Below are 25,196 nucleotides of genomic sequence, written 5' to 3' on the forward strand. Positions count from 1 at the left end.
CAGCGCTCATTTTGCAAACGAGGAATGTGAGGCTCAGAGGGGCTAAACCACTGGCCTAAGGTCATCATCTGGCTCCTATTTTAAGTCATTCGATTCTCAGACCCACCCAGGTCTTAGAGTATTGTGTCAACACCCGCTTCCTCGTGGGGCTCCGGTGGGGCTTGACGTGAGGGGCTCCCTGGAAAGGGGCTTTGGAAGCTGTGACTTACTCCTGAAACGTTAGGTGTTATCCACTCCCTCTGTCATGCAGAGGAGGAAATGGGTGATTGGAGAGGTGAAGAGACTTAATCAAGGTCATTGTGCTCAGAAGTGGAAGACATACCCGCCTCTAGCCCAGATTCTCTGCCTTCACATCCAGTGCCACTTCTTCTACCCCATTGCTGGGAACATCTGCTGGGCCAGCCTTGGTGAGTACCCTGGAAAAATGGCAGGAACCTCATTTCCCTCAGCTGCCTGTTGCAAGACTTGTTTCTCTTTCTGCTTCTTTTAATATGAAGTGTGTGCGTGTGTGCACAAAGGCATGTATATGTGTATTTAAAAAATCTTTTGTCAGCACCAAATTCATTTGAAATTGCGGCAGGAATAATACTTCAGTGTCCTCTTTACCCTCTCTGGTAAATCTAACAATATCAGACAGCCTCCGCTTCAGAGCAAAAATAATAATGAATGACTTAAAATAACTCTGCTGAAGAAACTGAAGGTCTGATTTGAATTGCAGAGGGAATGACTCCCTTTTAGTTCTTCTTTCTCTTCGTTTCCTGGCAAAGGCTTTCAGAATCTGCAAGATCCTTCTACATCCAAAGATTCCAAGAGTCAAGAAAAACCAGAGTCAAATCATTTGATCTAAAAATGTATTTGTTAGGTATCTATACTGGTAATTCCCAAACACCACCAATGTCACCTTAAGAATAGGAAGCGCTGATGTTGTAGTCTCTCCTTGAAGCATTCTCTGGTCCATGGGGAACGATATGGTCTCCTCACCACTGTACTGCCTACACATGCATCTCCCTCTGGGATGGGTCAGTGTGGTCCAGAAGCCTATTACAAGCTTATCCCATTAATCACCGCGATCCGTATCAATAGAAGGGAATTCTCAGAAGAAGCCGAGATGCAGCTTTAACCAAGGTGGCCCTAAGCAGATTCATTATAACTCCTTACGTAGGTCTCCAGAGGACATGGCAAGTCATGGGTGTACTGTGTGCTTCAGCAGAACCTCTTCTTAACCCACATGGGCATAAATGAAGCTGAAACTACCAGAGAAATATACACTGGTGTATGCTGGCCCTGTGGCTCTGTTCAATCGTCATAAACTTCTGTGGATTTAATCAATTTTCTCTGTAGAGTGTCACAGCAGACAGAGCTGTGAATTGCACATTCTGTTTTGGCTTTGAGAATGGTTCTGTTCAACCAAGTAGCCAATGGGAGCACAGTTAATTAATAAAAGTCCATTCCTTTTAAGTACAATTTTGAGTATTGCTGTGGTTTGATGGCCTCATAATACCAGAGATTTGAACAAAGCCAGTTTGAAGGCCGCTCAGATGAACGTATTACTCAGCTTTTATTTACAAAATATATTTTGAGGCTCCACGTCATGTGGTGATCATGAAATGATGCCAGTCGTTGGGAAAAAGAGAGAATTGGTGTTGACTTTGTTGATGAGCAGAAACCCAAAGGGAGGGCAGTTGCTCACCGGGCTTACGTCCCGGGTAAAATGAGGCCACATCAACTTATGGAACCGTTACTTCCCCAAATGCCAATCTGGGCTGGCTAGCAAAGTGCTGAAGAATGAGTTACACCCTGTCTTGGAGGAGACGTAGGACACCCAATTTGGGATAGGAGTAGGAAAGCCTTACTTTGTCTAACGTTACATGAAGGAAGACTGCAGGTCAATGGAATTGAGAGGCAATGACCATAACGCAGAGAAGTTCAAGTTTTAACCCCTATGTGGGTCCAAGCTGCTTCCTCACTTCCCTCCCCCTCCGATCTCAGAGAATCAGCCCACTCTCTATATCACCTTCTACTACCTCCTCTCCACACACATTCACACTTGACCCAGTTCCCCCTTCTATCCAAAGACTCGACCCAATTCTCGAGCCTTCTCCCCCACAGTTCTGACCCAATTCTCTCATCATTTCCACAAAGACGTGACCCAATTTGCCTCTATCCTTCCCCATGCACATGCGATAACATTCCCCCTACACCTCCCCACACTACAGATCTGACCTAATTTCCACCTCCATGTTAGTCATTCACACCTGTTCCCCACCCTCCACCCCAAACGGACCGGAGCCAGAACCGTTACATTCTCCTCCTGCACACGGGCCACCAGCTCCTTCTCTAAAAATACTGAAGACACAGCTTCAACTTCTGCACAGCAACATTTTCTCCCCTCAGGTATACGTGCAGGGATGTGATGTGACCTGATTCTCCCACTCCTCACACCCTACGCAGGTCACCCATCTCCTCGCACCCCCTCTTCCCAAGGACACTGTGTCTGTGTCATTGCCAGAATGTTCAGCCCTCTGACAGAGTCAACATTCCCCATGAAAGTCTGCAGCACAGCCCAGAGCAGGCAATCACTGTGGCACCTGGCATGGCCAGAGGAAACTGCACAGCTGCCTGTGCCTTTATCTGATATTCAGTTATTAGGTTATTTTTAAAGAAATTATTTTGTCGACAGCATATCTGTCAGCATTTTCAATTTTCTTTTTTAAAAAACTATGATGTGTGACTAGTTCCGGTGAAGTGGAGTGGACCGACAGTCAAGGGCTAAAAGCCTTTGTAGGAAAATGTGGAAAAGAACAAATAAATGCATCAACTACCAAGCACCCCTCTCGCTATGTGATTAGGGCTCCTTAAGAGGTTATAGGAGTTGGCTCTCCACGGACTCCTCATTCTCTGCTGCTACCTAATTAAAAAGTAAGTATGTTTCAATTATCACAAATGATTTTTATTTATCCACTGGAACCAGACCACAATCATTTATGCATTTTGTAAAAGCTACAAAACAGCTCTCAGGTGACAAGGGCATTATGTACTATTAATTTTGGGCACTAATTTGGATGAATAACCTTGGGGCAGGAGCAATTGGTTGAGGGAAGACTGGAGAGGGCTTTTGTGGCATTGCCCTAGTTTCCACAACTGTCCGTTCATCCTTGTCTAACTGTCCACTTATGTTTGATGGGGAAAGAGCCCACTGCACTCCTTTTTCTCTGAACTCGGTTGAGTTGGGATGACACTCGGGGTGGAACTAGGATTAGAAATAGTTGTTATTTTGAAAAATCTAGCATCTTGTTGTGAACAGAGTTTTTCTTCTAAAATGAAGTAATGCAAGTGGAAAGGCTTCAAATACTGTGAAGAATGTTCCAAATTAGTCATTGTTATGATGTCAATCCCCATCACCATCACAGTTATCACCACCTTCATTACCGCCATCTTTATCATTACCTCTTCATCACTGTCACCATCATCACCACCAACTTCATCACCACCAGCTTCATCACAATTATAATCACCTTTGTCATCACCACCAATACCACCACCACCGCCACCATCACCACCACCATCTTCACCACAACCTTCATTGTCACCACCATGATCACCACCACTGTAACTGAACAACTCCGATCCTCGTCTTTACCTCTTAAATTCTTTTCTCCTGTCAAACTCGTTATTGATAAGTTTATCCTTTATAAAGAATAAGAACGAAAAATCATTTCCTATTTTCTATTATTTTATTTTAAGAATTTTTATCTGTTTTATTCATGAGTAAGTTAGAAGCTCAAGACCTGCCTCTATCTCTCTATGTATCTATCTATCTATCATCTATCTAATCATTTTCTTTCTATATTTGGTTGTATTTCTGTGATTATTCCTTTTTTCTTTTTCTTCATTCCTCCATCATCACTTGCAGTTGGTTTAGATCTCAGAGCCTAAAGTAATTGACACAGCACCTGAAAATATAGAAAATGCTTCCCAGCGCCCTAGTAGAGATACCAGACTGTTCATGTTTAGAAACAGCATGGTGAAGAGCAACTAAATTACGTTACCTTTTTGTGGGAAAAAGAGTACAACTCTTTATTCAGAGAAGAGGTTTCTAAAATGGAAGAAGGCAGTAAATCCAAATCTTTGATCAGCCCCTGGTACTTTGGTGTGCACATTGGTGACATCCCGTGAATGCTTGTTGAATTGAATTTGAGTGTCAGCTTTTGGACAGGAAGGGAATTAAATCCATGGTCCCTTGGGCCACTTTATTCTCAGTCATAATCCTTTATTTTCAGGTCATATCCCTAATCTCTCCCACTTCTTCCTTTTGTCTTTTACCAAAATTCATGACCCAGATGCTAAAGTAAAATTAACCATTAATGTTTGGAATCCATTGGGTGGACTAGGGTTTAAATTCCAAGTCCACCAATGATTAGCCTGAAAAAAATCATTTAACTTCAAAAGAAGTTCTTAGTTTTCTCGTCTGTGCAATGGTAGTCACTGCCATACAGGAAATGTTGTGGAAGTGGAATGCAATCAGGTCTATACGGTAGCTCCCAGTGTGTTCAGTGCATGGTAGGTGTGTGCTCGGTACCTGTACATTTCATGTGGAATATTGCTTCCTCTTCTCTCTGTGGTGTCCATTTCTGGTACAGCCAAAGGATGACTGGGTTGCATGCTCTTGGGGATCAGCTCTCCCTCTACCATCAGCTTATCTTTACAATGCTCAGCCATTAGGCAAATCTGATAATTGGATGAGGGAAGTGTGACATAGGCAGACCAGGAGGCAGAATTCCCATGTGAATCTGGTGTCCCTTTACTCACTGCAGGAGCCATAGGAGGCAGCCCATCTCCACAGGTTTGCACAGCCTGCTGATACTTAAAGATGGAAGCCCCATGCCGGAGTGGAGGGCAAAGAGGGAGTTGTGAACCTGACTCGTACCTCTGCACCTGTTAGCTTTGTGACTTTGGGCAAGGTATTAATCTCTCAGCTCCTTAGTTTCCTCATCAGCTACATGGGGATCCTAAAGCAGATTCTGCATGTTGCTCTGAGGATAAAATAAAAACATTTGGCGCCCACGGTGGTGCTCAATAGATGCTGTTTTTTCTCCTTTTCCTTCCCTCTCTATCCCCTTTCTTTTTGAAGATTTCCTTTTCTATGTATTTCCCTTTCCTCCCAGGTTTCATGATACAGATTTTGAGAAATGCTGGGTGCTCATGAGTGGCTTGCGTGGAACCTGCAGTCGTTAGGAGAATGGCCACTAAAAAAATCCATTAAGCGATACACGTTTGATTGCGTAAATAAGCACAACACAATTATTGGGGTTCATTATTAAACCGTGATATCAAATGAAACCAAAGTAATGATAATTGCATTGAAAGTCGGTGGACAGATACACCCTCTAATTTGTTTGAAAATACTACCCAACTTATTATTGACGCTCGATCATTCAATTATTAAAAAGAAGACCTCCAAACTGACAATGCTACTAATGGCAATACGAAGGGCTCTCACTTTGTTTTAATTGAAGGGAAGCAATGGAAGTGTTTTCCCTCATTTGAAAAAAAATCTTCCTTTTTTCTCAGACCATCTGTCTGGCTGTTAAAATCCCATCAGCATCATTGCGAGAACGCTTACTTCCCCCATGCCTGCCATCCCAAAGGGGGTTCTCGGAAACAACGAGTTCATGATACCTCAGGGTCCTCCAAAGGAAGGTGTGCTGCTCCCGACTCTTCCTTTGAGGCTTCCTGCCTTTCTTTCCTGGCCTCTCCATTCACAGCTGCACAGACCCTGTGATTCATTTCCAACCCCTCACGTTAATACACAGAAATTAGTTTATTTCTCAATAATGTGTTGATTCATTCAACTGTTTAAGGAATAACTGTCTCTTCTCAGCGGTTTAGGCTCTAACGAGACGGTGCTGGGTCTTCACGATGAACAGCCTTGAGGTGAAGATCAACACTGTAAGTTCAGAGCATGCTTTATAGCTGAGGGGCCCGAAGCCCACGAAACGAGGTGACTAAGTCAGGAACAAAGGTAGGGAAAGTAATACCTGTGTTCCTCTGCTCGGACCCAACACCGGGATTCCTAACCCTTGAGACTCTTGGGCTTGTGTGTCACCTTATTTCAAACCGTTCTTGTATTTCCCCCAATCCTTTCTGCCATTACTGTCATGGGAGATAGTCATTACCATTATTAAAAGGCTGACTTTTCACCTCCCCTCTGCACCCCCCCGCCCCCGCCGGGGCACATTCATTGCTGAGAAATCTCATAGTACCTCTTCACACTACAGGCAAATCCTTCTATGTCTGAAAGACTCTAGCACAGAGAAAGAAATCCCTTCCCCTTTTGTAGATGCAGTGGAAAGAGCTGATAGCTCTCACTCTGGTGGTCTTGGGAAGGGGCATCTCCTGAAGACCCTGCAGGAAGACAAAGGGAAAACCCTCCAACTCAAGCCAGCATGTCAACAAGGGAGTCGCTTTCACTACCTCTTTCCTTGGGCTGTAGTCCACACCATTGTCCTTTCTAGATGGAAGAATCTGTCAAATTATAATCAAGAGCTGAGAGTTCCTGGTGCCGCAGAACGGCTCTTGGAGTCCAAGCAATTTCTATGGATTGGGCTCTGACCGTCTCTTCACTTTCCATCCCACTGCCCCTTTATCATCTAAAGAAAAAAGCTGATGAGTGATGGGGATGGAGGGACACCAGTCTCTGCATCTCTTTCAAACCCAGTGGTTGGTTTATTAGTCACGATGGTGTTTTTGCAAAGTAAATGATGGGTTTTTGTAGTATCTGAGATGAATTTAGTTGGTAGAGGGATGAATGTTTAAACAAATTTAAGCTGAGTATTATTAATGAGTGTCAAAAATTTAACCAGTGCATTAAACCAGTGATTCCTTAGATATTATTGCTTAGCATGAGGCTAAAATGGGATCAATTTAAAGATATGTGTTTGATTAATAACAATATAGGTGGTCCCTGGATATGGCAAAAATAATGTAGGTGGTATCCCAAATACTGGAGGATGGGAAACCTTGATTAAAACAACACCCGCCAGCTTTTGAGTCCCTATTCTGTGTTCAAATCCTTTTTACAGATTTTTTTTGGCGGTACGTGGGCCTCACTGTTGTGGCCTCTCCCGTTGCGGAGCACAGGCTCCGGACGCGCAGGCTCAGCGGCCATGGCTCACGGGCCCAGCCGCTCCGCGGCATGTGGGATCTTCCCGGACCGGGACACGAACCCGTGTCCCCTGCAACGGCAGGCGGACTCTCAACCAGGGCGCCACCAGGGAAGCCCCTATACAGATTATTTTAATTTTTATAACACATTGCTTGATAAGCAATATTATTCCTGTTGCAGGCAAGAAACGGCGGTTCAGTGAGATTAACCACCCTGCCTGAGGTTGTAGAGCTAGTCGGTCTTCAAACCCAAGCCCGTCTGATGTCCAAAAGGGGCTCCTTCTCCTGGATCCTGCTGCCCAATCAATCCAGAAGAAACTAGGGCAGGCAGTGGTTGGGTTCTAGGGAAAATCTATGGTCCTAGGCTGCCCCGGTGTGTGGTCCTGTCATCTGGCCTGTAATTTTAGCCTGAGTCCTGGCCACAGGCTCTGCGGTTTCCTCGCTCAGGCCACAAGCATTTACTCCCCTGCCGGGTAGTTCTCTTTGATCTCCAGGTCCTCATTGAGTTCTCCTTCAGCAGTGTTTCTGGGGCTGGAAGGCGTGTCTGTTCCTGCCTGGGGGGCGGGGCAGGAGGCAGGCCCCTCCCTGATTTCTGCTGCCGGTCCTCTTCCCTCCCACCAACTGTCATGGACTCTCTGGCCCTCGAGTTCCATCTGCTCCGAGAAGGGGCAGCCCCCGTGCTCAGGCAGCCTCTGCCCATCCCTTCTATGCTCTCGTGCACCGCGCTAACCTCATTATGCTGAGCATCTGCCTCCCGTCTTCCTTCCCATCCCTGTCTCCTTCTCTCTTCGATGTGGGCTGGGGCTGAGTTCCTTTCCCTCTGCAGCCCGCTTTCCCTCACACCAGCCACCCCACCAATTCTGCTTCTGGCCACATCCCTGTAACCCTGGCGCCGGGTACCGTGGCCACGGAGGCCCATTGGGAAGCCTGAAAGGCACAGTGCTCTCAAGCTGGAGGGGAAGCCCTTTGAAACAGAACTTCCGGGCCAGGGTCTCCGGTTCGCCTGTGAACTCGGCGGGGAGGGATTCGCTCGCTATTCCAGAACTGAGGCCGGGAGAGCCGGGGAGCTGCTGCTTCCACGGCCAGCCAAGACTCAAACCAATTTCTTTCTCCCTCCCTTCCTCCATCTGTCCTTCTTTCCTTTTTTTTTTCCTTCTTTCCCTGAAAAATTTTGCTGAGAGCCCACCACATGCCAGACACTGCCTCAGCTGCTTCATTTTGACGCATCGACCAATCCCCCGTTTCTTAACCAAGTGCCTGCCACGTGCCGGACACCATGCCGGGCAAGGGGCACAGAGGCGACCCCGACACCTCCTGTCTCAAGACCCTTACTGCCCCGTTGGAAGGACAAAGATTTGGGAACAAAGTACAAGACAGTGCCCAGATCTTGTGCGTCTGAACCGGCCGGAGTGAAGAATGCCCGACAGTGGAGCTCCTCTGGCGTTTGCAGCCCGTGGGAAAAAGTTGAGAGTTGCCACGTGGCTTCTGGCTTTGATCAGTCCCCATATTCCTCCTATCGCTGTGTCAAAACGAAAACTGTGAAACGCCAAGACAGTAGAAATGGTTTCTTGTCACAATCCACCCCACATATAAAGCAGGCGTCTCCCTGTCATAGAGAAAACCCCAAAGAGGAGAAAACCGTCCATTTCTCAGTGCTACCTGAGGCTTCTCGTTTGCCAAATCCTACTGCCCTTTCATGTGACTTTGCGGGACAGATAGAGAAGCCCAGAGCTTATCCGAGGGTACGAGCAGGGATGTAAGCTGGGAGGAAGGAGGATAAAGAGACCCAGGCGTGCAGTCGGCCGGGCCTCCTAAAGGTGGGATCTCATCTGCCCTAAAGCATCACCAGCCGAGTGTGTGGTCCAGAGGGGACCGTCTGGTGCAGTGGAATGGCAAACTCTCTTCAGTTCCACCAGCATCCTACTATGTGCCAGGCACTGTGCTAGGTGCTTGAGGCTAAATGTTGGACTGGGACCGGGGTGCGTGGGTCCTAGTCCCAGCATTCTTGCTAGCTGGCTCCATGCCACCAGGTCCCTTCCTTCTCTGGACCTCAAGCTCTTGGGTCATAAGGTGAGGGTCTGGACTAGGTGAGCTCCCTGGATACACTGCTACTTGCCTTCCTTCTTTCCTTTCCTTGTAGCAACAGAAGCCCTAATTTTTCACCATGCGTGTGGCCACTTGGGAATAAGATTATATTTTCCAGACTTCCCTATAGTTAATGTGTGGTCACATGACAAACTTCTGGCCAATGAGACCAAAGCAAAAATACTGTGTGGTGTCTTCCAGGAAACCTCCTTCAGAGCCATGTAACAGGTGCCTTTTGCCTTTGTTTCTTTGTGCCATCCTCCACCTTGATGCCTGGAATGTGAAGGCAGTGGCGGGAGCTCTGGCAGTCACACTGGAGATGTGAGGTTAAAGGCCCTACTCTACAGATGGTGGGGCAGGGAGCTGGTAGGAGCCTGCATTTGCTAACCAGTTTGTGGAGCCTCAAGACCAGCCTTGTATTTCATGTCTCCAGATTGGTTTCCTTGAGAAAGGATAAACTTTTTGGCTTATTAAGCCACTGTTAATTTTCTTTTTCTGTTGCTTGTTGTCAAATCTAATCCTTCCTGATACAAGCTCTAAAATCCCTTCCAGGGGAACCATTCTGAGCTTGTGATATTAGGGGAATTCTTTAAGCACTCACTCCCTGTGCTAGGCAGAATAATAACCTGCCAAAGACGTCTACAGCCCCATTCCTGTAACCTGCGAATATGTTTCACATGTTATGGCAAAGGCCAATTAAAGTTGCAGATGGAATTAAGGTTGCTAATCAGCTGACCTTAAGATAGAGAGATTATCCTTGATTATCCAGGCATGGGCAATGTCGTCACAAACATCGTTAGAAATGGAGGAGGGAGGCAGAAGAATTAGCATTACAGAGTTGCACCATGAGAAGGACTCTGTCTGATGCTGCTGGCTTTGAAGAGGCAGGAAGGGGCCACTGGCCAAAGAATGTGGACAGTCTCTAGAAGCTGGAAAAGGCATGGAAACAGATTTTCCCTTAGAGTCTCCAGAAGGAACACAGTCCTGCTGACACCTTGATTTCAGCCCACTGAGACCAACTTCAGACTTCAGACCTACAAAATGGTAAGACAATAAGTCTGTGTCGTTTTAAGCCATTAAATTGATGGTCATTTGTTACAGCAGCAATGGGAAATGAACACATTGCCTCTGGTTTCTTACTGGCAAAGTGAGAATCATATAACACCTATGTTATAGAGTGCTGTGTGGTTTAAGGAAGGTGACAACTGAGTGGTCCATAGGACAGGGCCCAACACACAGGAGACCCTCAAACAACGTTAGCTCTCAGGGAAAATCATCCCCTTCCCTCACACCTCTATACAATCGCCTTTAGCCGTTAATGACAATAGTAGCTGAAACATATTGATATGAAGTGCTCAGGACTGAACCGATGGCTTTACCAAATTCAGGCACTCTGAATTTATTCAGTGCCTGGGAGGAAAGTTGTCATCACCATTTTAGAGGTGAGAAAGCAGGCCCAGTCTGCCAGTGGCAGAGGTAGGATTTAGACCCATGTTCACCAGAGCCCACTGGCCATGCTGCAAAAGCTTGCTTCTCAAAGTGTGGTATCAGCCTCACCTGGGAGCTAGAAACACAGGCTCAGCCCCCACCCGGACCCCACATCAGCATCTGCAGTTCAACAAGATCCCCAGGTTGTTAGGGTACACATCCAAGTTTGAGAAGTTCTGTTCTAGACCCAGTGGTGCTCTGTCCTCTCCTTGACCTTATTCTTTGGGAGGCAGCCTCCAGTGGTATCATTTCCTTCATCTGTGTTTTGCCTTTCCCCTCTGTTCTACTTGGCAAACTCCTCTTCATCCTCCAAAACCCACTGCAGAGGGCAGTTCCATAGGACTCCTTCCGGACCTCCCCACGTAGAGTTGTTTTTTGTCTGGCCCTTACACAGGCCTTCACAGTGCCCGAGCTCACTGGTAATAGTCTCGGTACATGCCTATCTCTTCTTCTAGGCCTTGATCTCCTTTGGAGCAATGGTATGTCTTCTGTCATCCAAATAACATCAAAACTGACTAAGCACCCTACTAGGGGCCAGGTCTGATCTCAGTCCTGGGGCTATCGTAGTAAATAGAACAGAAAAGATCCTGGTTTCTCAGAGCTTATATTCTGGTTGGGAAAGAAATAATAAACACGGTAGACAAATTAGGAGAACACGAAATGAAGAAAAGAGAGACTGGGAAGAGGATGGTTGCTGTCAGCTGGGGGGATCAGAGCAGACCACCCCCCGTAGGAGCTGACTTGTTTCTGTGCCCCCACAAATTAGCATAGAGCCTGACATATCAAACATTCAAAAACTGTCAGATTGGATCAGATCTGACCATTCTCCCAGATCAAACTGCATGTCTTTAAGTTCATGTCCTTTCCGAGCAATTGCTAGGCAATTTTTTTCCTACCAAGAAACTCCTGAAATTCCCCTCTTCTCTATGAAGTCCTCCGAGGTAAAAATCTAAAGCAGAGACTCCCCCATTCTCCAGCGCATCCCCTGCCTCTCTCTCTTCATCCAGCACCGACGACGCGGACCATCTCCCTGGCGTCTGCCATTTAGTTATTGAATAAAGCACACCACGTGGTCAGCACGACAGGGTGCATTTCCCCGAACTGGGGTCAAGGTCAGAAAATGTCAGCTTCTAAAAGAGAAGCTCTGAAGGTAGCATAAAATGGGTGAGAGTCTCTCTTTTTAAAAGCAACAACTTACCCTAGAGCTGCCGAGTAAAAAGCAGTAGATTAGCTTGCCTTCCACCTGAGTCTTATCAGCGAGCACTGCTTGGGAATGTTGGATGTCTATGCATTTATTTCCAGATGCATGACTTTATTCACTCTGTTAGCTGCTACACTCTGCCTGGGCTGGTGGTGTTTTGCTTACGTTTTCAGCCCTTGGAAGACAAAGACTCCACCTGTAATTTGTCATTGGCAGAGAGGAGCGTTTGCAAACTCGGATGCCTTCGGAGGCCAGAGGAAGGCCAAAGCAGCCCGGCAGCCTCGGGAGCAGTGGGGACTTTGGGGAACTGCAGAGAACCTGCCATACCTGCCATACAGGATGTCCCTGTCCCATACCTGAAGGGACATCGGCTGCCCTGCTCCGATGTTGCCAAGCAGGAGGGGGGCTCAGGGTTAAAAAATCTGATTTTTTCCCCCAAAGGAAGCCAAACACAGGGCTTTTTTTAATAGGAAAGTTCTCGATTTGTAGAATATTTTGAGTTGCCAAACAGTGACAGCTCACAGGTCACTGTTTGCAACTGTTGGTATAATCAATAATAAACACGCCAGTGATAAGAGCATCTGGCATTTAGAGAGTGTTTACTACGTACCAGCATCTTGTTAAGCACTTTGCATGGGGCATCTTACTAAACTTTCCCAATCAACCCATGCGTGAGATGCAATTTTCCCCACTTAGACACGAGAAAACCAGCTTAGAGAGGTGACATTCCTTGTCCAAGGTCACAAAACGGGTAAGTGATAAGGTTGGGATTTGAACCCAGGCTGTCAGATGCCAGAGCTGACACGAACTACAGGCCTGGCTAGAACATAACGCATTCTTTCATTATGATGATGCTGGGGAGAATCTGAGATTCAATATGATCATAATCTCAAATGTAAAGCTTTTTTTCTTTATTCATTCATTCAACACTGACTGAGCAGCTACTACTTGCCAGGCCCTGGAAACACAGGTGTGGAATCACTCTACCCAAGGTTAAAGGTACCATTTTCTTCCTGCAAATTTCTCCTGTTTCCCCTGTCTCAGTGAAGGTCACTCACTGTCACGCCTTGCTCAACACAAGTGACCGTCCTAGATCCTGTCGATCCTCTGATTCTGTTCCCTTGCTCGACGGCCCCCCTGTCCCGTGCCCTGGGTCAGCTGCTTCCTCAGTTGCTGGGCTGGGCAACTGTCTCCTCCCTGGACTCCCTTCTCTGTCCTCCCCTTCTTCCCATTTCTACTTCACATGGCTTCCTGAGCCATCCTCCTAAAATGCAAATCTGATCATATCATTTCCTTCTCAAAATTCTCCTCTTTAGACTCTTTACACGTGAACCATCCCTTCATGACGTGGTCTTTGTCTAACCTCATCCCTCAGGACTAACACCTTCCCCAGCCTCCCTTCCTGCACCTGATCCTCCAGCAATACTAGAAACTTGTATGGTCCCCCAAACATCCCATGCCCTCTCACACGTCTTCCTGGAAGTATCTCTCCACCCCTAGGTGTGCTTGCATGGGTCCTCCAATCCCCCACTGGGGCATAAGTTCCTTGAGGGCAGGGGCTGTGTCTTTTCGCCTTTGTAAACCCAGAGTCTAGGATGGTAACTGGCACGTGGCAGTGACTGAGTACATTTTGTTGAAGAAATGGACAGGGGGACTCATGGTCTGGAGGTGGAGACAGAAATGGAAGCAGGCAACAAAAAAGATGGAAGATGCTGCGTCAGAGACATGCAGAGATGCTGTGGAAGGAAAGAGGGAGGGAACGTGAGCCAGGTGGGAGCAGGGTAGGAGGGAGCAGAGCTGTTGGGGGAAGTGACAATTCAACTGAGTCCTGAAGACAAGTGGAATGTGGCTGGAAATGGCCCTCTAGGCAGAGGGCTGGGGAGAGGGAATATACGTATGTATTCACCTCCTCCCCCTCCACAAACTACAGAGAGGGATGTCTATACATTTTGAGGCATCCTTTTGTATTCAGAGCTGTGGGAAAACCTGGTAGCCCCTCCACTTTTCCCTACTCTTCTCTGGGTAAGGAGCATATCCTAACTGAAGCTTCAAAGTTTTAAAAACTTCATCAAACGTGGAGCACAAACAGCAATTTCTGCTTAGGTTTGCCTTCAAATTCTCAAAGAAATTTATTTATAGATTTTGGGGCCAGGGGAAAATTGTAAATATAATTCATATAATAGAAGGCTGTGCACAGGTTTTTGGGTTGGACAGGCTTGGGTTAGAACTCCAGCTCTGCTACTTGCTGTGTGACCTTGGGCAAGTCACTTAACTTCTCTGAGCCTCTTATGATGGAGATAGTGGATATCATAGCATATACCTTTAGAATTGTAAAGATTAAATGAGAGTTAACCCCTGGAAAGCATCTAAACAGTGCTCAGCACAAAGGAAGCACTCAATGAATGATTAGTTATTATTATCTTATTATTAGTGTTAAAATGATGGCAGAATAGTCATTTTTAGGGTTGCTTTCTTTGCAAAATATGTTGGAGGAGAATTGGGGAGGAGAGTTCTCAACCATAGGGAAAATTCAAGAAGGATAAAGAATAAGACTTGTGCAGACAGAGATCCAGGTTGAGGGGAAAAGGTGGCAGAAATGAATGAATGATCCTTTATGCAGAGAAAGTGAGAAAAGACAGCTTGGGGCAAAACTGGGATAAAGAAAGGTCTAGGGATGGATACAAGTATATGTATGGTTGAGTTGCTTTGCTGTACACTTGAAACTATCACAACATTGTTAATCGGCTATACTCCAATATAAAATAAAAAGTTAAAAAAAAAGCAAAGCAAGGTCTAGGGATCAGCAAGCACTGGTCACCAGTGAATTTTGTCCGATGACAAGGCCAGAGAGAGGCTGGCACTGGGGCATGTAAATTGCACGGTGGATGGTGTAGCAAAGCAAGGTACCAATTCCCCACTCAATGAAGCTACGGCAACCGTGCACCTAGGATCCCATACCTAATCTGTGGCCTGCTTGTTAGCAGCTGGAAGACTACCCAAGGTTGAGGAAGTTCAGGGAAGAATGAATAAATATAGTGTCAACAAGGAGAAAGGGGAGGCGGCTCCTCAGAGGCCGACTCAGGACTGCCAAGTCAGTACCTCTGAGCCAGGCGATCACGTATGAGGGTTTGGATTGAGAGAAAAGGTACCAGCTGCCCAGGGGGGAACAGGCTCACGGGGGCTTATTAGCATCCCAGGTTGCGGGGTGCAAGGGAAACCCTTGCCTGTTCTCAAGGATCTTTCAGATGCGGTTCCAGCCAAACCTTGGAGGGATGACTGGTCAAGAGGAGGGAGTTTTTAAGAGCCCACCTCCCTCCCCTGATGGGAGCTCCTTGAGGCCAGGCAGCGTTGCCTTACTCATTCGCTCCACATTTAGCTCCTAAGCACGCTCTTTGTGCCAAGGCCGACAGGCCCCTGCCCTCACGTGGCTCACAGTCTCCTAGGGGCACACAGACCATAAGCAAATAAATGCTCAAAAGAAAAAAAAGTCAATGTTAAGATGTTAAAAAAGGAAATAAAATCGAGTAACTTGACAGGGAGCTCCTTTAGATGGGGCAGCCAGGAAGGCTCCTCGAGACGGTGGTACTGAGCAGAGACTTCGTCACCCCAGCGCCCAGCCCATTGTGTGTGGCCAATAAAGGCTTGTTCTGCTGGGGAGGGAGCGCCTTGAAGCACCTCTACTGTATATCGCTTACAGTCTTCTTCCTTCCCCCTCTTACTCTCTGTTCACTCCAACTGACTTAGGGCGAGTCACCTGGTCACTGCCACAGTCTCCTGTGCTCGCCTCTTCCCAGTTAAATCACACCAGCTCCGGCGACCCCAGCTCCCATCCGTCAGAGTCCGAACAGCCAGTGATCTCACTAACGGACAAAGCCAGGTGCGCCCCTCCCTTGCTTCCCACCTCTCTGGACCCTCCTTTTCTCCCACGCCGAAACACAAACTGCTCTGTGAGAGCCATTTCTGTCCCTTTGGGATCCCATCTCCACTGCCTCCCACACTCCCCCTCCCTGCCTTCTACCTTCCAGCCTCACTGGACCATCGGCATGACTGCTAGGGCATCTGTGTTTCCGCACATGCCGTTCCTTCTGTCTGAAGTGCGCTTCATCTCCCCAGCTTGCTCACCCCTACGCATCCTCAGAACCCCGTCTTCCCTGGCATCCCCTCCTCCCCAGTCTCTCTGCTCCCAGAATTCCCCGGGCTTATGCTTCCCACTGTGTCATCAGCATCGTCTGTTCACTGGTTTGTCTTCTACTAGATTAGAAGTTCCTTGAGGGCAGATGGAGACTTTGCCTCTGTCCTAGACTCTCACACGGCACCTGGCAAGGACTCGGAAAGCTGTGGAACAAAGATCAACTATCACCCTTTTCTTTGTCAAGAAAGGTTCTCGTAAGACCACACACTTCCCCCACATTGTTTCCTGAGTCACGGGACAGGCACTAAGGGCAAGTGGGAGAAATCCCTCGGGCTCTCTCAACACCCTGCCTGCATTTCTCTCTGCCAGCAAGATAGTTTTCCATCTCCCTTTGATTCCAAGGCAGAAATTTTAAGTTTTAAGGTTTCTGAAATTAGAGTATGTTTTACAACTGATATGTACGTGAAATTTGTTTTCCCCTGTCCCGAAAGCTGTTTAAGTAGATAGTTCATTTTTATAATCAATGGCATCAGAACTGAGGGAAGATGGAACTGGGAGATTACAGCCCTTTATGTACCCAGGAGAAAGGACCGGGATGTGAGGCCATAGAGTTCAGCGACGATCCCACAACGCTGACATGCATTTCTTGGCATTGGGGAGCACGGTTCACATCCCTCTACTCTCATTCCTATTTTCAAAAAGTCTGGCGGATTTAACTGAGCCTCATTGCCATTCCAGCTCAAATCCTCAAAGATCGTAACTGATCGTAAGAGATGCCAGGAATCTCTCTGAGTTTGGGGGAGGGTGATAAGGCGAGTGGCAGCAGGCTATGTCAAATGTCTTGCATGAGACAGAGTCATTCTGTGAGATGCCTGTTCTTTGGGATTCCCTGCTTGGACTCACCTGGAGGGTCCTGAGGGAGGGTGGGTCTTGTTCACTTCTGCCTCCCAATGTCTACTGCAAGATTGGAACCTACCATCAACACCTCCACTAAGCATAGTTTGAATTTTGTTGATTGGAGTTGAATCAATCTATTTTTTCCCTTCTCTGTGCTGTCATGAGTTTTGAGGCCAAAGAGACCACCGCACTCAGATGTGGGTGGAATCAGGAAGAGCATGACAAAGAGAAGGGAAGGGTGCTCTAACCCCCACAACAACCTTAGGGGCAGGCATCATCAGCTCCATTAGATAGATGGTGTGAAGGAGGCACAGAGATAGAATTAACTAGCTCAAGGTCACACAGCTTATAAGCAAGAAGCTAGAAGTCAAGGAGCAAAATTCTTTAACAAGACTAGCAAGGCCCTGCACCCTTGGGTGCTAACTATTTCTGCATCCCCCTCCCCACACCATCCAGCATCCTCCCCTCCCCATCCCCCCTCCCTCTGGGTCCTCCAGCCACCCTGGCCTCCTCCCAGGACTTGCTCCTTCTCTCCCTCACTGATCTTTGCACTTGCTGCCCTCCAACCTGGAAAGTTTCTTCTTCACCCAGTTAACTTCTCTGCATCCTTCTTATAGCCATTCACATCTCACCTCCTCAGGGAAGGCTCCTCTGATTAGAACGATCTTAATATCATAAACTCACAGTCTCGTGTGGCTCTCCTTGAGAGGACTTAGCATAGTTGTAACTTACTTCACAACTGTGTTAAGTGAGAGTCTTTAAAGTAAGGTCTGTCTCTTCCAGAAGGCTCTGAGGCCAGTGACCCTGAAGGGAGTTGCTGCCCACCATGACCCCAACACTTGGCCCAGCACCTGGCACGTTGCAGGGGCTCATCAAAGATTTAACAAATAAAATAAACGAGTGAAGGAGTTGCTTGATCTGTAGCTGTAAACTAACCTGGAAACTTAAAGTGCATATTTCATCTGAATATGGTTTTTTGGCCAAAATACTTATAGTCAAGGCTAAAAGGAACCATTGCATTTTTGAGCCATTTAAAAATCTCCTGCATGATCAGTCTGGGTACATATCTCCTCCTCCCCCACTGACCTGAAAGCAAACACTCATGGGAAACTCTCCCCGAGGATCTTTGTGACAGACGCTGTGGATGATGTAGAGAGAGGAAAGCATGGCCAGTATCTATTTAGAGGATGTTCACCCCCCAGCACTTTCTTCTCAGGCATTTATTTTCTCTCCAAACACTTTCTTTCTTATTATTTTTGTTATTGTCCCTTGTGTGTTGAAACACTCTCTCTCCTTCCCTTCTCTCTTCTCTCTGTGTTGAGTCCATTTTTATTTTTTGGAATGTCAGAAAAAAAAAGAAAAGAAAGAAAGATGCTTCTGCCACCATTGCTCACGGTTTGTAATTTAAGGAACAATCCTTTGACGATATGAAGGGATCGTTATTTCTCAATGCCCACCCTGTAGTGGGCAGTGGTGGTTTTTTTCATTTGCCAACAAAGGTGGGTTGACCCTTGCACCATCATAATTGCTGCGGCTACAGCAATGGGCAGAAAAGAGATCCCTGCCTTCCTGGGGCTGACAGTCTAGTGGTGCAGACACACAACAAATGGCATGAGTAAATTTCATAGCGTGCTGGAAGGTGGGATGTACTCTATAAAAAAATATAAATAAATAAAACAGAGCCAGGAGGATCTATGAGGGGTACAGAGTAGGGGTTGTTGACTGTAATTTCAAACCAGGTGATCAGGAAAGAAGGTGGCACTCATTGGTTTAATCCCAACGAATCACCCTGTGAGAAGGCTGTTAGACATCCTTTTTGTGGAAAGGGAAACTGAGGCTTGGAGAGGTTAGATGACTTGCCCCAAATCGCACAGCTCGTAAAGCTGCAGTGCTTGAAGGGAACCCGGGTCTGTGTGGCTGCAAAACTCTTTCAACGGCACCACATACAACAAAGCTGCATCTGAAAACTTCTGCGACTTCAGGGGACATAAATTTGTTATTCTTTGAAAACTGCTTGCCAGCGTAAAACTCACGGAGAGTGTACATCGAGGACACTTCCAAAATGAAAGGGCAAACACGAAGAGGCGTGTGGTGGGTCCAGCCTGAAGTTCAGTATTTGTTCCCTTGGGCTCGTGGGAGTGAGAGGATTCAGGCAGAGTCACCCGGCAAGGTGCAGGCAGCTGGAGGGAGGGCATGTGGGGGAGTCAGGTGGGTCAGAACTCAGGTGTCCTGACATGCTTGGGTTGGGCGCTCAGAGCGGACACTCGGTGGGATGCAGACAGAATAGAATCCAGTGCTGGCAGTGAATCTGAACACAAGACCACAGAATGCCAAGGTTCATGCATAGAGCCCTCTGGAGGTTTGCAGGGTGGAAACAAGAGGCCTGGATTCAAGTTCTCCCTCTGCCACCCTCTGCCCATGTGGCCTTGGTGTGAGGTGTCACACCTGGCACCTGTAAAGGGAGGGGCAGGAGGCTATGTGAATGGGCTGCAATTTGCAGGGCTGGTTCCTCAATAAAGGAATCAGGTTTGTCTTACAAGGTGAGAAGGGCTAGGAAAGTGGGGCCTGGCTCCATGGAAAACTGCTGATCAGAACCTACGACCTTAGGCAAAGTTCTCGAGGTCCTGGGAACTGGGTGGGGAAGTCTGGTAAAGAATTCTGGGGAAGGTTTTGGGGAAGCTACGTAGGGATGGTCCATGATGCCTGCTCTCTGCCCAAAGTGTCTGTTCTAGTGAGTATTAGGATCAAACTAGATTTTGGCATCCTTTAAAAGCTGAAGAGGGAAGAAAAGCAGTGGGTTAATGTTTTTCTTCCCCATAGAGACTGAGTGTACTGATAATTTTTCTTTAGCTAATTAGGAGCTGTGCAACCCAATGACTGACTCTTTTTGAATTTTCTCATTTTACAACAATGAAGTCATGACTCATTCTTTTAAAAAAGAAATTCCATAACCTATATGGGAAAAGAATCTGAAAAAGAATGGATCTATGTGTATGTATAACTGAATCAATTTGCTGTACACCTGAAACTAACGCAATATGGTAAATCAACTACACTCCAATATAAAATAAAAAATTAAATTAAAAAAATAAAAAAGAAATTCTGGGAAGAACAAACCAATCATCCTGATTTCCTTACCCCCTTCCCCCCCCCTCTCTCTCTCTCCCACCCCCTCTCTCTCTCAATTACTTGCTTGCTGCATGACCTTATGGTCTTTGAATTAATTTCAATAATTTAAGAATTTCTGAATCAATCCATTGATAGATATTTTTTCTGGACCTACTGTGTGCAAAGGACCTAAAGAGAATCAAATTATCTTGGGAATTATGGAGCGATAGGTACACAGTATGAAGGCCCATTAGTAACTTCTAAACTCAGCTCTTCCACACGTAAAGACAAGAGTGTCCGGGAAAGGCAGTTCGCATTTCTAAAATAAAAGATATATACTTTCCTTCTGCAGAACAAGAGAGCCATGGCTGAACCCCGCGTGGGGCACTGGGCACCTTGCAGGCCAAGCAAAAGCTATGCAATTATGAACTTGGAAAAGATAGTTCAGGAAAACCCAGACACCTCTTACTCAAAGAGAACAGGGATGGAGAATGGATGGCAGAGCCCCTGTGAGTAAGCAAGTTGTGGAGGAGAAGAGAGGAAAAGCCAGGAAGAAGAGGAGCCCAGAAATTCAGCAGAGGGATTTGAACAATCTGGACAGAGAGAAAGATTTTTGCTCTCCCTCACAGCAAGGAAAAGGGCGAGAGAGGGAGAGAGAAGGGAGGGTGCATTTCTGCCTTGGACCACGTTGTACTGCGGCTGGCTCCTCCCCTGCAGGGCTGGGAATCCTCTGGGGGAGACATGGAGCCCAGACAGAGGGGAGGAAGGTGCAGGAGAGAATAAACACAAAGAGTGAATTTCTTGCTGCCCCTGGAGACGATGATTCCTTTTGGTGACAACAGAGGTTAATACACGGAACAGCAGGTCACCGCGTGGCCCAGAGACAGCACGCTTGGAACAAGCTGTTTTAATGTCCTGTTGTAGATTTCACTGAATTCTTCTCTGAAAGGGCCAATTCATCTCTCCATTCGGAGCCTTAAAGCAGCTTTCCTGAAAAGTTCAAGAACTTTTCCTATCACTTTCCTTCTACATGGATCCACGGGCAGACCGTCCCCCAAGCCCTCAAATCCCACTAAGGACACTAGTCTGCTGGGGGTTTCAAGTTCACACCCAGAGACACCACTACTCTTTACTCTGCAGAGGGAGAAAATAAAGGCTGTGGTTTCTTCTTGATTCCTCTCCCCTTCCCACTGTGTCTACCCCTAACAAGTGGTCCTGTTCTCTTCTCATTCCTCAACAGAGGAATGCATTTCACAAACAGCCATAGAGGCAAAGAAAGGTTTTCTGATTCTTATTTTCATCAAGAAGTGAACAGCAACAAAAAAGTCATCTCAGGAGATAAAAAGCCCTAACGCAAACCGGAGAGCCAAAGAGATCGGAAGCAGACAGGGTTGTTTTTCATGTGGAGTCATTAGCAGCATGTTGGAGAGAAGATTGGAAATCTGTTCGCAACTTTTTGGATACGGGCAGGAAACACAATAAAGGGGTGATGGGAAATCTTTTCTGAAAGTCCAGTTTCTCACAAAAAACACAGGTTGGGGGAACCCGGCAACTTGATTTCCATAAAGGCCAACCCTATTTTGAATGCTCTATAAAGCAAGTACACGAACGCCCCACAAGAACCATCTGTGTCAACCTGCAGAAATAAGTGCATTTATAATCTTTGGAAATCAGTGCAGTCTTTGAAAATATGTGGCTTTAAATCCTTCAAACCACTTCCTAAGTGGCCAAGGCCCAACTTCCTAAGGGGGAGACTGAGGCCTTCAAAACTCCATATGGACAGAGGCTTTGGAAATTAAAGGCCGGGTTGAACTGGGGCCCTGAGTACCCACCCTTCCTGCCTGGACCTTGGCTACAAGTGGAAAAGGCACAAGAATCCTAAAGCAGCCCGGCCCAGCCTTCCCCACCATCCCCCCACCCGCGACTGCTGGGAGGCCCCAGTCCTGGGGAGAAGAGCCAAACCCACAATCCTTGGGAAGTGTTGCAATACTAACCCTTTTAGGGATGATTCAGGGAGGGAGGTGTGGGTACGGCTTGGAGAGAAAGCTGAAGGGGGCGGGCAGCACATTTGGGGATGTGGACACCAAACAGATGGAATTTTAATGAAAATACTTAAGCCTTTTAATGCATAAGTGATCCAAAGCCACTGCCTAGTCCTCTTCCCTTCAGGGAATTAGAAAATGTTTAAAAGATCATGGTATTAAGAATTTGCACATAAAACCCTGATAAAGTATATTTATACCAACTCACCAATTGCTGGGAATATTTCTCCTAAAATCATGTCCTGTCTTTCGTCTCATCTCTTGTCTGCATATCTTCATCCATCTAACTAAAGTCCAAGGAAGGTAAATTGCTACTATGATCATTTCCCTAAAGCAACCCTCATTCACTTTGCTCTCCTTCTCTTTTGGAATAAAAGCATGCCATAAATGTTTAATTAACTGGAAGTCTTTCCACTGTTAGTGACTAGCTGCATGAAAGCCTCTTCATTTTTTTAAAGGAGGGGTGTGTTTAAAACAGTGCCTATTAATTTCCCGATATTGATTCTTCAGCTGGGGAAGAGCATATAGCATTCAGCATAGAGCTCCGTTGCAGACCATGTTCAAGGCAGTGGTTTGGATTGAGAAAGGGCACCAAATGCAGTATGCGTCAAATAGACCATCGCTCAATGAAGTCACTTAGCTATTCAAAACATGTTCAGCCGTCACTCAACCACTTGCACCAAGCTTGTTGGGGGGGGGGGTGGGCATGGAATTGGTGCTCTTTCCCAGACATAAATATTTCCCAAAGAGCAGCTTTTGCTCAGTTTGGGTTAGACTCTGGGGCCACATCATTTCTCCCTCTCCCTGTCTGTTTCCTTCTCTTCTCCACCATCTCCTGGCTTCAACTCCCTGCATCACCATCCCATGTTGAGCTTAACAAACAATCCTGCGGTCCCCGCTTCCCGACGCTGCCTCAAACGGCCTCCGTATTGGTTCATAGCAGAAGCAAAGCACATAAGCTTTTCTTTCCACCCAGAAACATGTATCTCTCTGTGCATGTCTTCCTATGGGTGGCTGTAGCTTGTACACACAGACATAGGTAGCCGCTCAAATGCAGCCCCTTATATTAAAGTCTGTTGCTAAATGCAGGTTGTATGACCTGCAGGAGTTTTTCCCCCCTGTGTTTATTAATGTGTCTCAAAGCACATGCTTTCACCCGTACCCTGATCTTCCAGCCTTTCCACCGTGGGGACCGCTTTGCCCACAGCACATGCACAGGCACACGTGTCCCAATGACCCTGCAAGATCAAGACAAACAGCTGACACTCCTGACCCACTGCTCCCTACTGTTCCCCCTCAACCTCCCCATGCCCTCCTCTCCCTCCCAGCCTCCCTGCACAATGTCTGATTCCCAAGCTGGCTGCAATGCTGATTCTACACGCTTCTGGATAATAGACATGTCACTCTGTGTGGAAGTGAATTGGTTCTCAGCCTAACCTGCAAGTGAATTGCTGTTTATTAGAACTTGGGTCTGTTTCCTGTGAGAGACGTTACGTGTTTTTAGACTTTGTAAACGTTAAAACACACATACACACACAGCCAGTCGCCTCGAACGATATGTGTGGCTCATAGACATTACGAAATGCTCTTGAACTCAGCTTGCGATCCTGGAATAATTAGGATTTACCAAATAAGGGTTCTTAGAAAAAACAGATTTTTTTTTTAAAAAAAGGAGATTTGCAGATGATGAGGTGTCTGGGACTTTTGGGGAGTAAGGGGAGGAGGACGGGAAAGGAAAAGCATTTTGGAATTCTTCATTACGAAAAGAGGAGCGGTGTTGAGAGAGGCAGTTATTCTCTACCCCCTCATAGAGGGCCATACTACATCAAAAGGCAAATCCTAATGATTCCAAAGCAGGTGGAGCACATTTGACTTTTAAAGACAATCTCTTGTTGTTTTCATCATATCATAGATTATTTCAATGAAGAGGTTTGAAGGAAGGGGGGTGGTGGAGGCTTGAGGGTTGAGTATGGCTTTTGCTTATTGATTTTCTTTCCTCTGAAACTAACCCAACCAACCTTGATCTGTGGTGGAAGGAGTGAAGTAAGAAAATGGTGGAATGTAAAGGGAACTTATTTGGAGGCGGGTGGGGAGGGGGAGTGAGAAGAGGAGGGGGGGTGGAGAGGGGGAGGAGATGGGAAATCAAATACCTTCTAGGCAGCAGGTTCTCCATAATCCAGAATGGGTCATAACTTCCTCGTTCTTTTTGCTGGTTTCATTCTCACTGACACTTTTGGTCTTGCAAACCCCTCTGGAGTAGAGCCAATAGTCGGTTCCCACAGCTATGGTCATCAGACTGAAGGCAGCGAAAGCACCAACGGTGGTTAAAAGCATTTGAACACCTCGATCAAACAGCCCCATAATTCTTCATTATATAAACACCCAACCGACTTCTGGTTCTCGGGAGAGTGTGTGTGAGGGTGCGAGTACTAAAGCAAAAAAATAAAAATAATTCCACTACGAATATAATGGATATATGTGTTAATAGAGGATATGGAGAGATATTAAAAAAGGGAGGTAAGAAAGCTCACGGAAAAGAGTGTAAATTATAAAGATCACACGGGAAGAGAGGCTTGCCTTTTGAGATCAGAAACTGTTCCAGTTGCAGTGATTAAAAAAAAAAAAAAAGGAAAAAATAAAAAGACACCCCCCACCCCCCCAAGTGAGATGCCTTAATCTCTTTTCCTAAAATTCTGGTCTCCAGTTTCCATATGTGATAGCTAATTTGGAGAGGGCTTCCACAGTGAACCAGGGATCAGCCGCATTCTCAACACAATCTCTCATGGTCGGGACCTAGACAGTTAGAGATTGTAAAAGCCGAGATGCAACCTTCCGTCTTCGCTCTCGGCTCTGCGGCCTGCGCCATGAAAATCCTTTGCTTCGCCAGTTCTCTTCCTTGGGGGGGTCTCGGGCGTTTTCGTTTCAGACCAGACTTCCCAGTATTCTGTAAGCCCTTGATTTCAGCTGAACAGGTGCGGGGGTCTCGCCTTCCATGGTTGTGCCCCGGCAGCGGCAGCTGCAGCAGCAGGGCGGGCAGGCGCGGCGGCGGCGGCGGCGGCAGGACGAGCAGCGGCGGCGG

At 46.8% G+C, this 25,196-nt stretch overlaps 1 protein-coding gene across 1 annotated transcript in view; it reads right to left on the reverse strand.

The window, feature by feature from the left end:
- CACNG2 (calcium voltage-gated channel auxiliary subunit gamma 2) overlaps window positions 1–24,946 on the reverse strand; it is a 119,498-nt gene extending 94,552 nt beyond the window's left edge. Inside the window, exon 1 of the mRNA XM_082849450.1 lies at window positions 24,268–24,946. Within this exon, the coding sequence (XP_082705576.1) occupies window positions 24,268–24,478 (211 nt within the window). The 5' untranslated portion in view covers window positions 24,479–24,946. The remainder of the gene's footprint in view (window positions 1–24,267) is intronic.
- Window positions 24,947–25,196: the final 250 nt, after the last annotated feature.

Source organism: Leucopleurus acutus (genome assembly GCF_964270905.1).
Source record: "Leucopleurus acutus genome assembly, chromosome: 11".
Taxonomy (NCBI): Eukaryota; Metazoa; Chordata; class Mammalia; order Artiodactyla; family Delphinidae; genus Leucopleurus; species Leucopleurus acutus.